Source organism: Ursus maritimus, unplaced genomic scaffold (assembly GCF_017311325.1).
Source record: "Ursus maritimus isolate PB19 unplaced genomic scaffold, ASM1731132v1 scaffold_36, whole genome shotgun sequence".
Classification (NCBI taxonomy): domain Eukaryota; kingdom Metazoa; phylum Chordata; class Mammalia; order Carnivora; family Ursidae; genus Ursus; species Ursus maritimus.
Genome location: NW_024426230.1, coordinates 23,938,386 through 23,952,938, shown reverse-complemented (window position 1 = coordinate 23,952,938; position 14,553 = coordinate 23,938,386). Strand labels below are relative to the sequence as shown.

The window sequence follows — 14,553 nt, the reverse complement described above, 5'->3', positions numbered from 1 at the left end:
TTCCATTACTGTAGATTGCATTTTCTAGAGTTTTGTGTAATGGAATCATACAATATATACTCTTTTTTCCTGGCTTCTTTAACTCAGCATAATTATTTTGAGATTCATCCATTTTGCTTCATATAGTAATAGTTCACTCCTTTTTATTGCTCAGTAATATTCCATTGTGTGGCTATACCACAGTTTATTAATGTGCCTTTGGTTTTCAGATCTTGGCTATTACAAATAAAACTTCTGTGAATATTTGTGTACAAGTCTTTGTATGGATATATATTTCCTTTTTTCTTGGGTAATTACCAAATAGTGGCTGGATTAGATAGGAGGTGTATGTTTAACTTTTTAAGTAAATATCAAATTTTCCCATTCAAACCATTGTACAGTTTTCTAACTCACCACGAAGTATGAGAGTTTCAGTTCTTCCTGCCTACATTTGATATTTAATTTAATTTTAGCCATTGTAATAGGTGTGTCCTGGTATATTCTTATGGATTTAATTTGCATTTCCCCAGTGATTAATAATGTTGAACATCTTTCATGTTATTTACCATGCATATATTTTCTTTGGTGAAGTGTTCAGATCTTTTGCCCATTTTTATTGAGTTGTTTTGAATTGTTAAGTTTTGAGAACTCTTTATATGTCTGAATACAAATCCTTTATCAGATATATGCTCTACAGAGATTTTCTTCTGGTCTGTAGCTTCTTTTTTCATTTTTTTTAAATTAACATATAATGTATTATTGGTTTCAGAGGTACAGGTTTGTGATTCATCAGTCTTATATAATACCCAGTGCTGATTACAACACATACCCTCCCCAGTGTCCATCACCCAGTTACCCCATCCTTCTACCCCCTCCACTCCAGCAACCCTCAGTTTGTTTCCTATGATTAAGAGTCTTTTACGGTTTGTCTCCCTCTCTGGTTTCATCCTATTTTTTCCTCTCTTCCCCTATGATCCTGTTTTGTTTCTTAAGTTTCACATATCATTGAGATTATATGATAATTGTCTTTCTCTGATTGACTTATTTCGCTTAGCATAATACCCTCTAGTTCCATCCATGTCGTTGTAAGTGGCAAGATTTCATTTGTTTGATGGCTGCGTAACATTCCATTGTATATATTTGCCACCTCTTCTTTATCCATTCATCTGTCGATGGACATGTGGGCTCTTTCCATAGTTTGGCTATTGTGGATATTGCTGCTACAAATACTGGGGTACAGGTGCCCCTTCAGAGCACTACATTTGTATATTTGGGGTAAATACCCAAGTAGTGCAATTGCTGAGTCGTAGGGTAGCTCTATTTTCAACTTATGGAGGAACCTCCATACTGTTTTCCAGAGTGGCTGCAGCAGCTTGCATTCCCACCAGCAGTGTAGGATCCTCAGCAACATCTGTTGTTTCCTGACTTATTAATTTTAGCCATTCTGACTGGTGTGAGGTGGTATCTCATTGTGGTTTTGATTTGGATTATTTGTTCTTTTGGTGTTGAGTTTGGTAAGTTCTTTATACATTTTGGATACTAGCCCTTTATCTATGTCATTTGCAAGTATCTTCTCCCATTCTGTCAGTTATCTTTTGGTTTTGTCGACTGTTTCCTTTGCTGTGCAAAAGCTTTTTATCTTGGTGAAGTACCAATAGTTCATTTTTGCCTTTGTTTCCCTTGCCTTTGGAGACGTGTCTAGCAAGAAGTTGTTGCGGTCAAGGTCGAAGAGGTTGCTGCCTGTGTTCTCCTCTAGGATTTTGATGGATTCCTGTCTCACATTTAGGTCTTTCATCCATTTTGAGTCTATTTTTGTGTATGGTATGAGGAAATGGTCCACTTTCATTCTTCTGCATGTTATTTTCTTAATATTATCTTTTAAAGAGCAAAAGTTTTAAGTTTTTATGAAGTCCAGTTTATCCATTTGCTTTTTTAGAGACTATGCTTTTAGTGTCATATTTAGGAAAACTTCGGTTAACTGAGAGTTATAAAAATTTTGTTTTTTTCTCCTACAAGCTTTATAGTTTTAGGTTTTATATTTAGATCTATGATCTAGTTGAGTCAATTTTTACATATGATGAGTTATTTATTTATTTATTTATTTATTTAAATTTTATTTATTTATTTGAGAGAGCAAGCAAGAGCACGAATAGTGGGAGGAGCAGAGGGGAAGGGAGAAGCAGACTCCTTGCTGACAGGGAGCCAGACATGGGGCTCCATCCTGGGACTCCAGGATCACGACCTGATCCGAAGGCAGACGCTTAACTGACGGAGACACCCAGGCATCCTGAGATAGTTTTATATATGTTATGTTTTTTGCATATGTATATCTGTTGTTCCACCACTGTTTATTGGCATAAATATTTAAAATGTATAGTTTAATAAGTTTTCTCCTTTGCTTTGTGCCTGTATCAAAAATCATTCATCTAAGGGCACCTGGCTGGCTCACTTGGAAGAGTGTGTGACTTTTCATCTCGGGGTTGTGAGTTTGAGCCCCATATTGGGTGTAGAGATTACTTAAAAATAAAATCTTAAAAAAAAAAAGTTATTCATCTATTTATGTGTGGCTTTATTTCTGGATTCTTTATTCTGTTTTATTGACCTTTTGCCTGTCTTTACAACAATATCCATACTATTTTGATTATTGTAGCTTTATAAAAATTCTTGAAATCAGGTAGTTTTAGCCCTCCAACTTTGTTGTTTTTCAGAGTTGTTTTGGTTATTCTAGGGCCTTTGTATTTCTGTAAGAATTTTAAAATCAGGGTATCATTTTATACACAAAAACCTGCTGGAATTTTTATTGGGATTGTGTGAATCTGTAGTTCATTTAAGAAGAATTGACATCTTAATTATATTATATAGTTATTATGATGAGTCTTCCAGTTCATAAAGTTTATCTTTTTATTTACATAGGTCTTTTGAAGTTTCTGTTAGCAATATTTTGTAGTCGTTGTGTATATTTTTAGAATGAAATTTGCTTTTTCTTTTCAAATTGAATTTTAACTCTTTTATACCAACTAAAAAGCTTCTGGTATTCTTAATTAATGTTTGAGACATTTGCATCCTTTCAAAAATCTTGACAATGGAATGAACGATTTGGCATAAATAAATGTCATGCTGTGTAGCCAGAGGGATTTATTTCTACATTATACCAAAAACTCAAATCTTAATTGATTAAACAAATGCACTAGCAAGATTTTTTTTTTTTGATTGTGACTACGAAGAACTGAAAAATATAAATTAGGAAATAACACTTCTGAAACTTGTCAAATCTATTGTTTATCTGGATAGAGAATAATTTAAAGTTTAATGTTTTTATATGTGTTTATAAATGGATCTATATATAGTGTCATGACTATTCTTTTTTCAGTGTATGTATAAGGAAATACCTTCTGGCAATTTGAAAATATGGTGTAACTGAAATACAGGTCTGACTTGTTAATCTACTGTTAAAGACTGAAAATTATTTTAATTGCTCTTTTTCTGACTAGTCTTTCAGAAAAATATGATAGGTGAGTTCTGATATGGTAATTTTGTTTACTGTGTCTTAGGGTGCTGAGATAGTAAATACCGTGCAGGTACAAAGTATGGGTATCTTTCATTGTCAACTTGATGTCCTATTAGTATTTATGTGTGGGATTTTAATATATATTTGTTTTTATGACTTTTCATATTTACAGTTACTTTAAGAAATTTGACTTAAGGAATTTTGATGCTCAGTGTTAAAGTTGTGTTGCAGGTTATTTACCAAAATCATAATCGTAGAAAAAAAATCCATTCCAGTTAGACGTTATCTTAATTCTCATGCAGTCACTTTCACTGAGTAAGGCACTTGGCTTTTATGGAAGGATGTTATAAGAAACAGCCTTATGAATGCCATTGCTAAACTTACATTGTAAATGCTTTTTTTTTTTTAATTAGAAAAGAAGAGTCTTTTAATTCTATTGATCTAATAGAAATATATGGTAAGATGTAATTAAATTTCTTCTTGTCGTGTTAAAGAAGTGCAGGATGTAAGAGAAAATATTTGTTTCCCAAAATCTATTTTGAATTTATAAAGAAATATTATAAAGCCTGGCTTTTTGGATTTTGGTTCTTTATAAATATCTAATTGCTTTACTTTAAACTCTTCTTTTCCAGAGCCCTTAAAAAAGTAATATTTGTTATCTCTAGTTTTATGTATCCTCCATTTTCCCACTTCCCCAGTTCTGATTATGTTTCTTTGTAAGTTAGTTTGTATTTTATCAAAATTATTCCTGCAAATAAAAAGATAACTAACTTTATAAGGCTTATAAGAAAAATAGCAGTACCTCTTCCCATTCACAAAATTTTCTGCTTTCCAGAGACAGTCACTTCTAGCTTTTCAAAGTGATTCATTTCATTGTTCTATATCTTTAAGGAAAAATTTTGCTATTTCTTGATTTTTCTGTTTTTTTTTTTTAAGATTTTATGTATTTTAGAGAGAGTGCACAAGCTGGGGGAGGGACAGAGAGAGAGAGAGAATCTCAAGCAGACGCCTCACTGAGCCTGGAGCCCAAGTGGGGCTTGATCTCACAACCCTGAGAATATGGCCTGAGCTGAAATCAACAGTTGGTGCTTAACTTACTGAGCCACCCTGGCACCCCTAATATTCTCTAATACACATATATATTTCCTCCCTGCAACCATACACACCTTATCATACATACATACTTCCTGCCTCACCCCCCACGCTTGGTTATATCTTAGTTTTGTTTGGATCAGTATTCAAAGTTTACATTAGTATGACTGTAAATGCTGTTATAGGTAAACCACTTTTTCTTTCCTACCTAACCTTTTATTTTTACTGGAGTTAGTAATTGTCTTGTTTTCTTGTTTGTGTAGTTTTCTACGTACTTACTAATTCAAGCTTAGACTCTCTACCAGTTGTCTGAATAGCCTCTTAAGATTTTTAGATCCAGACAAACCATGAGACTCTTCATCTCAGGAAACAAACTGAGGATTGCTGGAGGGGAGGAGAGTGGGAGGTAGCGGATGGCTGGCTTGATGGACATTGGGGAGGGTATGTGTTGTGGTGAGCGCTGTGTAATGTGTAAGACTGATCAATCACAGACCTGTACCCCTGAAACAATACATTATATGTAAATAATTTTAAAAATTCTTATCAAGTAAAAGAAAAAAGATTTTTAGATCCTTCAGATGCTCTTATCAATTTAATCTTTTTTAAAGTTTTTGTTTATTTGTTTTAGTAGTCTCTACATCCAATGTGGGGCTTGAACTCATGACCCTGATGAGATCAAGAGTCACGTGGTTGGGGCGCATGAGATCAGGGTTGTGAGATCAAGCCTCCTGTGGGCTCTGTGCTCAGTGCAGAGTCTGCTTGAAATTCTCTCTCCCTCTCCTCTGCCCCTCCTGCTCATGCTCTCCCTATCTCTCTAAAATAAATTGAGAAATTGTAAAAAAAAAAAAAAAGTTGCAAGATCTTCAACTGAGCCAGTCAGGCACCCGTCAATTTCATCTTCTTGAGACAGTTTCTCCCAGAGTCTTCTGATCTTTAGTCTGGACTGGTGACCTTATGGCTGTTGTACATCTCTCATAATTTCCCTTCACTTTATCCTGGGTACTCCTTTGGCCTTTTTTTCTGTATCGATTCCTTCATTTCTTATATACCATATTTTTCTCTTGATTTATACTCTTGTTTTACTGTGGTACAAACTATAAAAGCTTAATGAGAAAGGGTGCATGGGAGATAAAAATTTTTGACCTGTTATGTCTAAGCATGTCTTCATTTTACCGTGACATTTTATTAATAGTTTGTTAGGATCTTATTCTAAGTTGGAAATCTGTCTTCTAGCTTCTAGTGTTATGGTTGAAGTCTGGAACTAGTCCAATGTCTACTTTGTATATGACCCACTTCTTCCCTTCACCCTAAGCTTGTAGGGTATTCTCTTTGTCTCCAGGGTTCTGCATTTTAACTTCATTTATTAGCTGGGGACTAGCAGGGCCCTTTTGACTTACTTTATTGTAATTTTATCCTTCGATTTTCTGTTTGCTAGATGATTCTCCAACTTTTTAAACTTATTTGTGGTGAAGTAGTAATCAAAAATGCATAAAACATAAATATACAATTTAAGGAACACTTATTCAGCATTTTTCTCAATAGAAATCTCCAGAAGGTAACCACTTTTATGGTAATCACTGCCTTGCTTTTTCTTTTATAGTTTTACCATTTAAACATGTGTCCCTAAACGTTACAGCTTAATTTTGTCTGATCTTGAAGTGGAATTCCATCGTATTTATTCTTATCTGGCTTCTTTCTGCCAACATTATTTCCAAATTGTAGCCACATTTTATTTTTCTTCCTGTATTACACTGTATGAATATGCTACAATTTATTCCACTCTTAATAGATACTTGAGTTTTTAGTTGGAAGGTATCACTAAGTAATAATGTTACGTAGGAGCCTTCTTGTACATGTCTTTTAGTAAACCTGTGTGCTTATTTCTCTAGAACAGTGCTGATAGATACATAATGTAAGTCACATATGTAATTTTAAATTTTCTCATAGCCACATTAAAAGAGTAAGAAGAAACTTATGAAATCTATTTTAATAATATATTTTATTTATCCTAAATCTAATCATTTTAGCATATAATCAGTATAAACATTGAGATATTTGACATTCTTTTTAAATACTAAATCTTTGATATCTGGCATGTATTTTACACTTAAAGCCCATTTTATTTCAGTAGAGGTACATTTTAGGTGCTCAGTAGCCATATGTGGCTAGTATTGAGATTTTTATCATTTTTTTTTCTGCTGAATTTCTAGGAGTTCTTTATATGTTCTGGATATGAGCCCTTTTGTTTTATGTGTTACATAAATCTTCTCCAGTGCTAACTTGTCTTTTTACTTCCTTAAAGGTCTTGAACGTAAGTTTTAATTTTTAATTTAAAGTTGTGTTTATCAGTCCTTTCTTTTATGGATAGTAATTTTTGGTCTTGTTTAGGAAATCCTTTCCTATCCCGAGATCATGAAGACTCTATCTTGTTTTATATTCACAATTTATTAGGTCTTTATGGAATAGTTCTAAAATATCCAACTAGAATTGTTGTTTGTGTAAAGTGTGAATCGGAGTTGAGTTTCATTCTTCTCCGTATGGGTATCCAGTTGTTCACTATTTATATGCTTCCCCGACTTCCCATGACCTCATCCTCATACCCTGTAGTACCACCTTTGTTGTAAATCAAGGGTCTGTATATTTATGGGCTTGTTTATATTCTCTCTTCTCTGCGATTCATCTGTTTGTCGTTATAACATTATCACATTCTTACTGTAGCTTTGTAATAAAATCCCAGTAACAATTACAGCAAGTACTTTCACTTCTTTTAAGTGGCTGATTTTCTTAGCCATTTGCATTTCCATATAAGTTTTTTGGTTTTTTTTTTTTTTTTTTTTAAGATTTTATTTGTTTGACAGAGAGCAAGCACAAGCAGGGGGAACAGCAGAGGGAGAGGGAGAAGCAGACTCTCTGCTGAGCAGGGAGCCCGATGCAGGACTCAATCCCAAGACTCTGGGATCGTGACTTGAGCCAAAGGCAGACACTTAACCGATTGAGCCACCCAGGAACCCCTCCATATAAGTTTTGAAATTATCTTGTCAGTTTCAGCAAACACAATTTTTGGTTTTGACTGTGATTTTAACTCTGTGGATCAGTTTGAGAATTGATATCTTTATAATATTAAGTCTGATAATTCATGAACATGCTATTATATTTCATTTATTTGGATCTTTAATTCCTCTCAGAGTCTATAGTTTTCTCCCCAAGGGTCTTGTACTTCTTTTGTTAAGGTGTGTTTCGAGGTACATATTTTTTATTCCATTGTAAATGATATTATTTAAGATTTTTATTTTTCATCTTTGTTGTGTTCCACAGAAATAAAATTTTATTTTTTATGAATTAAAATAATTTGGGGTGCCTGGGCATGTTGGTTTAAGTGGCCAACTCTTGATTTCAGTTCAGGTCATGATCTCAGGGTTGTGGAATTAAACCTGCCTCAGGCTCTGCGCTCAGAGCAGAGTCTGCTTGAGAGTCTCTCTCTTCCGCTCCCTCTGCCCTTCCCCCTGCTCATGCACACTCTTTCTGTCAAATAAATAAATAAAATCTTTTAAAAAATAACTTATCTGTATAATATTTTTATTTTCCTTCATGGGTATATGAGTCTGGTGTCTCCAAAGAAGCAGAAACACACATACATACTTTCTCTTTCTCTTCCTCTGTGTCTCTCTCTGAAAAAGGTAGAGAAGTCCAAAATCTGCAGTCAGTAAGCCTGGAGACCCAGGAGACCTGGTGATATAGCCCTAGTCCAAGTCCTAGTTCATGGCAGAAGACCAAAATCCTGGCTCAAAGACTGGCAGAGAGAAAGAATTCTTTCTTACTCAGCCTTTCTTATTCAGCGGGTCCACTCACACTGGGGAGGGCAGTCTGCTTTACTCAGTATACCAATTCAAATGTTAATTTTACTCAGAAACCCTCATAGATACACTCAGAAATAATGTTTAACCAAATGTCTGGGCATCCTGTGGCCCAGGCTAATTGACACATAAAATTAATTATCATAGTGGGCAATCAGATCATCTGTAAATCTCTTCCTTTCTAATTCTTACGCTTTTATTTCTTTTTCTTTCTGGACTTCACTATCCGGGACCTCCAGTACAATGTGGAATAGAAATGATAGAACGAGTATCCTTGCCTTTTTCCTGATATCAAAAAGAAAGCTTTCAGTATTTCACCATTGATTATGTTTATTATAGGTTTTTTTTTGTTTGTTTTTTGTTTTGGTAGATATCCTTTTACTAAATTAAGTTCACTAGGAGATTTTATTTGAATGAATGTTGAGTTTTTTAGATGCCTTTTTTCCCTAAATCATTGATATTATCATATTAAATTTTCTTTTTTCATCTGTTAGCCGGGTGAATTACTTTGCTTGATTTTCCAACATTAAATCAACTTTACATTCCTGGGATAAACCCGCTTGGTTGGTCACATGTTTTTTAAATGTATTATTGAATTTAGTTGATATTTTACTTAGGCTTTTATTTCTAGGCTGATTAGTAAAAATGGCTTATAATTTTCATCTTTTTTTGAATTTTTATATCAAGGCTAGTCTCACAATAAGTTGGGAAGTCTATTTTGTTCTTCTTCCAGTTTCTTTCTTAAATGTTTGAGTTTGTCAGTGAAGCCGTATGAGCTATAAAAGCAAGTCTCAAAAAATTTCAAAAAATTGAACTCCTAGAAAGTATGTTTTCTGACCACAATGAGATTATTCTAGAAATCAGTAAAAAAGAGAACTTAAAAAAAATGCCATATGTTTAGAAATTAAGAAATATACTTCTAAATTCTGAAAGTCAGAGAGAAAACCATAATGGAAATTAGTAGCTATTTTGAACTGGATAATTAAAATATTCTATATTAAAATCTGTAGGGTTTTTTGTTTGTTTTTTTGGTTTTTTTCCCCAAAGGTAGGTCTTAGACTATTTAAGTATTCTATTACTTTCTGCTCTGTGGGTTAAGAAAAGTTTACAGAGACCAACAATTAGAGGTGGGTTTTCCCTCCACTTTTTTTCTTATGTCTGTATTTGAATAACTATTCTAGTAAAATGTTAATTATAAATAAGATTCTCTGAGCTCTGTCATAGTTATTTTTGCCTGTACTTTAACTGAGAACTTTTTTTTTTTTTTAAGGTTCAGGAGCAAGTACATCCCAATCTCTCAGCTAATGAAGAGTCTCTGTATTATATTGAAGAGCTGATTTTTCAGCTGCTTAATAAATTATGCATGGCTCAACCAAGGACTGTTCAAGATGTGGAGGTAAAAACTATTTTGATATTTCAAAAAGTCACTGAACCATTGTACAAATTAATTTTTTTAATCTAAATCTATATCATTCTAATCATGATGGAAACTAAAACCGTTGAAATCATATGTGGAATATGTGCTGAGTTCAACAAAGATACCAAGGCAAGTCAATGGGGAAAGGAAAGTGTTTCAGCAAGAAAAGTGCTAAAATAACCGAACAAATTTATGAGAGGAAAACCCTTGAAACCTATTTCACCTAAGGATTAATTCAAGATGGCTCATAGTCTTAAGCATAAAAGCTGAAACTATAAAGTTTTAGATGAGAATGCAGGAGAATATCTACTTAACCTGGGGTTAACCAAATTTTTTTTTACAGAGGACTCAAAACACAGTATTAATGAGAAAATGAAAAGGTTTAAGTCACAAACCAGGAGAAAATGTTTGTGATATATATTCCTTACAAAGGATTTGTATCCAAAATGAAACTCCTACAAATCAAAAATAAAAAGACCCCTTCCTCCCCCAAATGGGCAAAAGTCTTAAACAGACACTTCATAGAAAGAAGATATGGTATTGATCAATAGGCTCATGAAAAGTGCTCAAGTTCTTTTTTTTTCTTTCTTTCATTTTTTTTTTAAGTAATTTCTACACCCAGCATGGGGCTCAAACTCACAACCCGAGATCAAGAGTTGCGTGCTCCACTCACTGAGACAGCCAGGTGCCCTTCAAGCTCTAAGTCACAGGGAAATAGACATTAAAACCATATTGAGATACCATTTCACACCCTTCTCAAGGGACAGAATTGAAGACTAATAACACCAAATGCGATGTAGCATAACTAGAACTCTTATGCATTGCTAGTGGGAGTGTAAAATGGTATAATCACTTTGGAAAATTGTTTGGCAGTTTCTTATAAAGTTAAATATACAGTATATCTAGCCTGTGACCCAGCAGTTTTACTCCTAAGTGTTTAACCTAGAGAAATGACAATATATGTTCACAAAGAGACTTATGCATGAATGTACAAGCAGTTGTATTCATAACAGCCAAAAATTGGTAACAACTCAAATTTCTATCAACAAGAAAATGAATAAACAGATTGTGGTTGATTTATAAAATGGACTACTACTCAGTAATAAAATAAAGAATGAACTATTGATATGTGTGATAACGTGGCTATAATTTATGGACATTTTATAGAACAAAAAAAGCCAGACCTCAGAGAGTACATATGGTATGATACATTTATATGAAGTTCAGAAACAGCTAAAATTAATGGTGATAGAAATCAGAAAGGTGGCTGCCTATGAGGGGTGGAGAGTGAGATGATAAAAATATTCTATATCTTTATGAAAGTGGTGGTTACACAGGTGTAAGCATTTTTCAAAACATTGAATTGTACACTTAAGGTCTGTGCATTGTACTGCATATAAATACTGCTTCAATAAAGGACTAGTAAAAACCTAAGGATATTTACTGTTTGATTAATACACAGACACACCTCTAAAAAATTGTGTGAGTTAGTGCTAAAATATTTGTTTTGGCTCAGTTAGATGGGAGTATTTTTAGGTTTTTAGAAATACCTATTGATACAGCTTTCAAAAAATTGCTTTTGTACTATACTGCTTACATCACCTTTCTTTTGAAAATTGTTTGTATAATAAAGCAACAACTTCCAGTATGAAGGAAAATCTTAATTTGGAATAATTGAGCTATTAAGATTTTTAGGGACTCTTGGAATTAAAGCATTTGTTTCCCTACTGTCAGCTCTAAGACATTAAGTATAAAAAAAGCATACTTCTCAATAGCTAAATATGCTAAAAGATGAGAGCATAATTTTAAAAATCAGGAAGTCCCACTAAAAATTGGAGTTTGATTCACTTATCATTAGTTCTCATTATTCATGCCAACCACTGGTTAAATTTTAGATTAGATGAACCATAATAGTAACCTAAAAGGCTTAGATTGTTTTTGCCAAGAGATGTATTTCCTTAAGCCAATCTGAGCTTTGTCACCCACTTGATCCTTTAAAGAGGTACATGACATCTCTTCTTTTTAAAATTCATGGGGCGCCTGGGTGGCTCAGTTGTTAAGCATCTGCCTTCAGCTCAGGGCGTGATCCCCGGCATTCTGGGATCGAGCCCCGCATCAGGCTCCTCCGCTGGGAGCCTGCTTCTTCCTCTCCCACTCCCCCTGCTTGTGCTCCCTCTCCCACTGGCTGTCTCTCTCTCTGTCAAATAAATAAAATCTTTTAAAAAAATAAAATTCTTCTCTATATTTTAAGCTCTAGGGTTAGCAAAAGGAGAGTGATGCATAATAATTATTAATGAGTTAGCAACTTCTGCTAGGTAAAGATTTTTAACCCTACGAACTTTATTGTAAAATCACTGGTGAGTATTTCATGCCGGTTTTAATCTCTCCTAATGTTACTTTTTCCTAGTTCTCATTCCATCTTAATTAAGCTTATGCTTAAAGCTTTCTGTTTAATCATGGGAATTATGTGGAAAAATCTTGAGAGTCCTGTTGATCCTTTTTAAAAAAAAAATTAGTTAACTACAGGAATCAGAACATATTATGTCACTATTATCTGCTAGCATTAAAGATGATAAAATTTAGTTTTGTATGAATTTTCTAGTTATGAACACTTCTATTAACAACAGTACTGCTGTGATCTGAACAGGAACGTGTTCAAAAGACCTTTCCTCATCCAATTGATAAATGGGCTATTGCTGATGCACAATCTGCCATAGAAAAACGAAAACGAAGAAATCCTCTCTTACTGCCTGTGGACAAAATCCATCCTTCATTGAAGGTAGTAAAAAAATAAAATAAAATAAACATTGGGAAGTTCCTTATCATGAATAATACTTCATAATGTATTGGAGTATTCATACAGTATTTATATAGCATGGTCTGTGGTAGTGTGTGCGTGTGTGTACTTGTGCGTGTACATATATACATATATATATTTCTTAATGTGTATACAAATAAAAATAAATATACTCTGATAAAATCAGATTTCCTTTCAAATAACATTAAAAGTTATCAATAAGCAGTAATACATCTTTGTGGTATCTTCTGTTGAGTACTACCCCTGACTGATTCTCAGCCTCTTGTTAAATATATATTGTCCCGGGGTGCCTTGAGGCTTAGATGTTTGAGCATTTGCCTTTGGCTCTGGTTGTGATCTCCAGGTCTTAGGATCGAGCCCCATGTCGGCTCCCAGTTCAGCAGGGAGTCTGCTTCTTCCTCTCCCTCTACCTCTCCCCCTGGTTGTGCTCTCTCTGTCTCTCTCACAAATGAATAAATGAAAAAACCTTAAAACAAAACAAATTAAAAAAAAACAACTATATATTGAGCCTGGGTGGCTCAGTCGGTTAAGTGTCTGCCTTCAGCTCAGGTCATGATCTCAGGGTCCTGGGACTGAGTGCCGCATCAGACTCCCTGCTCTGCTTCTCCCTTTCCCTCTGCCCCTCCCCCCGCACGTGCTTTCTCACTCGTTGTCCTGCTTTCTATCAAATAAATAAAATCGTAAAAAAATATATATATGTAGTCAAAAGCTATGGTGAGTTCAGAACTGTTTTTAAATTAATTTGTATTACAGATATTTTTTATATACATTGGAAAAATAGGCTAGGGAATATTATTTCATCTATAGAAAATACCTGATGTATGTAGATTTGAATCCCCCTTGGTAGCAATTTCAAGACTTCCCCTAATTCCCCACTCATATGCACACATCCTCCCTCAGTACAAACCACTGTCATTTAGGGATATTGGTTATAGGTCCTTGAAGATAGCAGATACTTGTCAAATGGGTTTTGGGTAATGTATTAATTAAGAGGTTTTCAGTGAAGTCCTGGCCAAGATTTCTATATTAAAATCAATAATCTCTTCTTCCTTGATACTAAACGCAGATTTGTTAGATCAGATGTCTCTTTAAAAAGCCCTTGATACTGGGACCAGTGGCTCATTCTATATCCTTTGGTACCTGTAACTTTAGACATTTGGTTTATAGAAAGTTCTTTGTAAGCAAGAATGTTGGATAAAATTTTTAAGTGTTTAATTGATACTTGCCAGTGCCATTTTTTGGAATTAAATTGTTCATTCTTTCCACAGGAAGTTTTAGGGTACAAAGTGGACTATCATGTATCCCTATATATTGTGGCTGTGCTAGAGTATATCTCAGCTGATATTTTGAAGTTGGCTGGTAATTATGTTTTTAATATCCGACATTATGAAATATCTCAGCAGGACATTAAAGTGTCAATGTGTGCAGATAAGGTAAGTGTTAAAAGATATTTAAACTTAACTTGAATAGTAGTGACTGTATGTCACCTCTACGTCTGTCTTTTTTATACATGTTTATATTAGTAATTTTTATAATTCCTGGTATTGGAAGACAGAAAAATGTTGGCATTTTAGACAAACCATGATATTTTCAGCATATGAGAGGATGGGAATCTCCCCCCCCCCATCAAGAATCTTTTACCTACAAGAAAAAAACATCCAAAGCCTCAAACCAATTTCAGAAAAATAGTTTGAATTTTATCTTTTTAGAAAGAAAATATATACAGAGTGTTCAGGTACTTTTAAGTATAAGTAATTTTGAAAAGTATACTTTGGTTTCACAGAGTAGTGGGGTACAGGTAGAGACCAAAAGACTGCAATACCAGTGTTTCTTCATTCTGATACTTTTTTTGTTAGTTACCTTGTTGCTTCCTGGCTGTAAGCTT

At 34.0% G+C, this 14,553-nt stretch overlaps 1 protein-coding gene across 3 annotated transcripts in view; it reads left to right on the top strand.

Moving 5' to 3' along the window:
* Window positions 1-14,553, top strand: part of SOS2 (SOS Ras/Rho guanine nucleotide exchange factor 2) — an 80,020-nt gene that overhangs the window by 13,024 nt on the left and 52,443 nt on the right. For all 3 annotated transcript variants that reach the window (XM_040620876.1, XM_040620875.1, XM_040620877.1), the window contains exons 2-4: window positions 9,704-9,829; window positions 12,498-12,629; window positions 13,937-14,101. In XM_040620876.1, coding sequence (XP_040476810.1) covers window positions 9,704-9,829; window positions 12,498-12,629; window positions 13,937-14,101 — 423 coding nt within the window. The remainder of the gene's footprint in view (window positions 1-9,703; window positions 9,830-12,497; window positions 12,630-13,936; window positions 14,102-14,553) is intronic.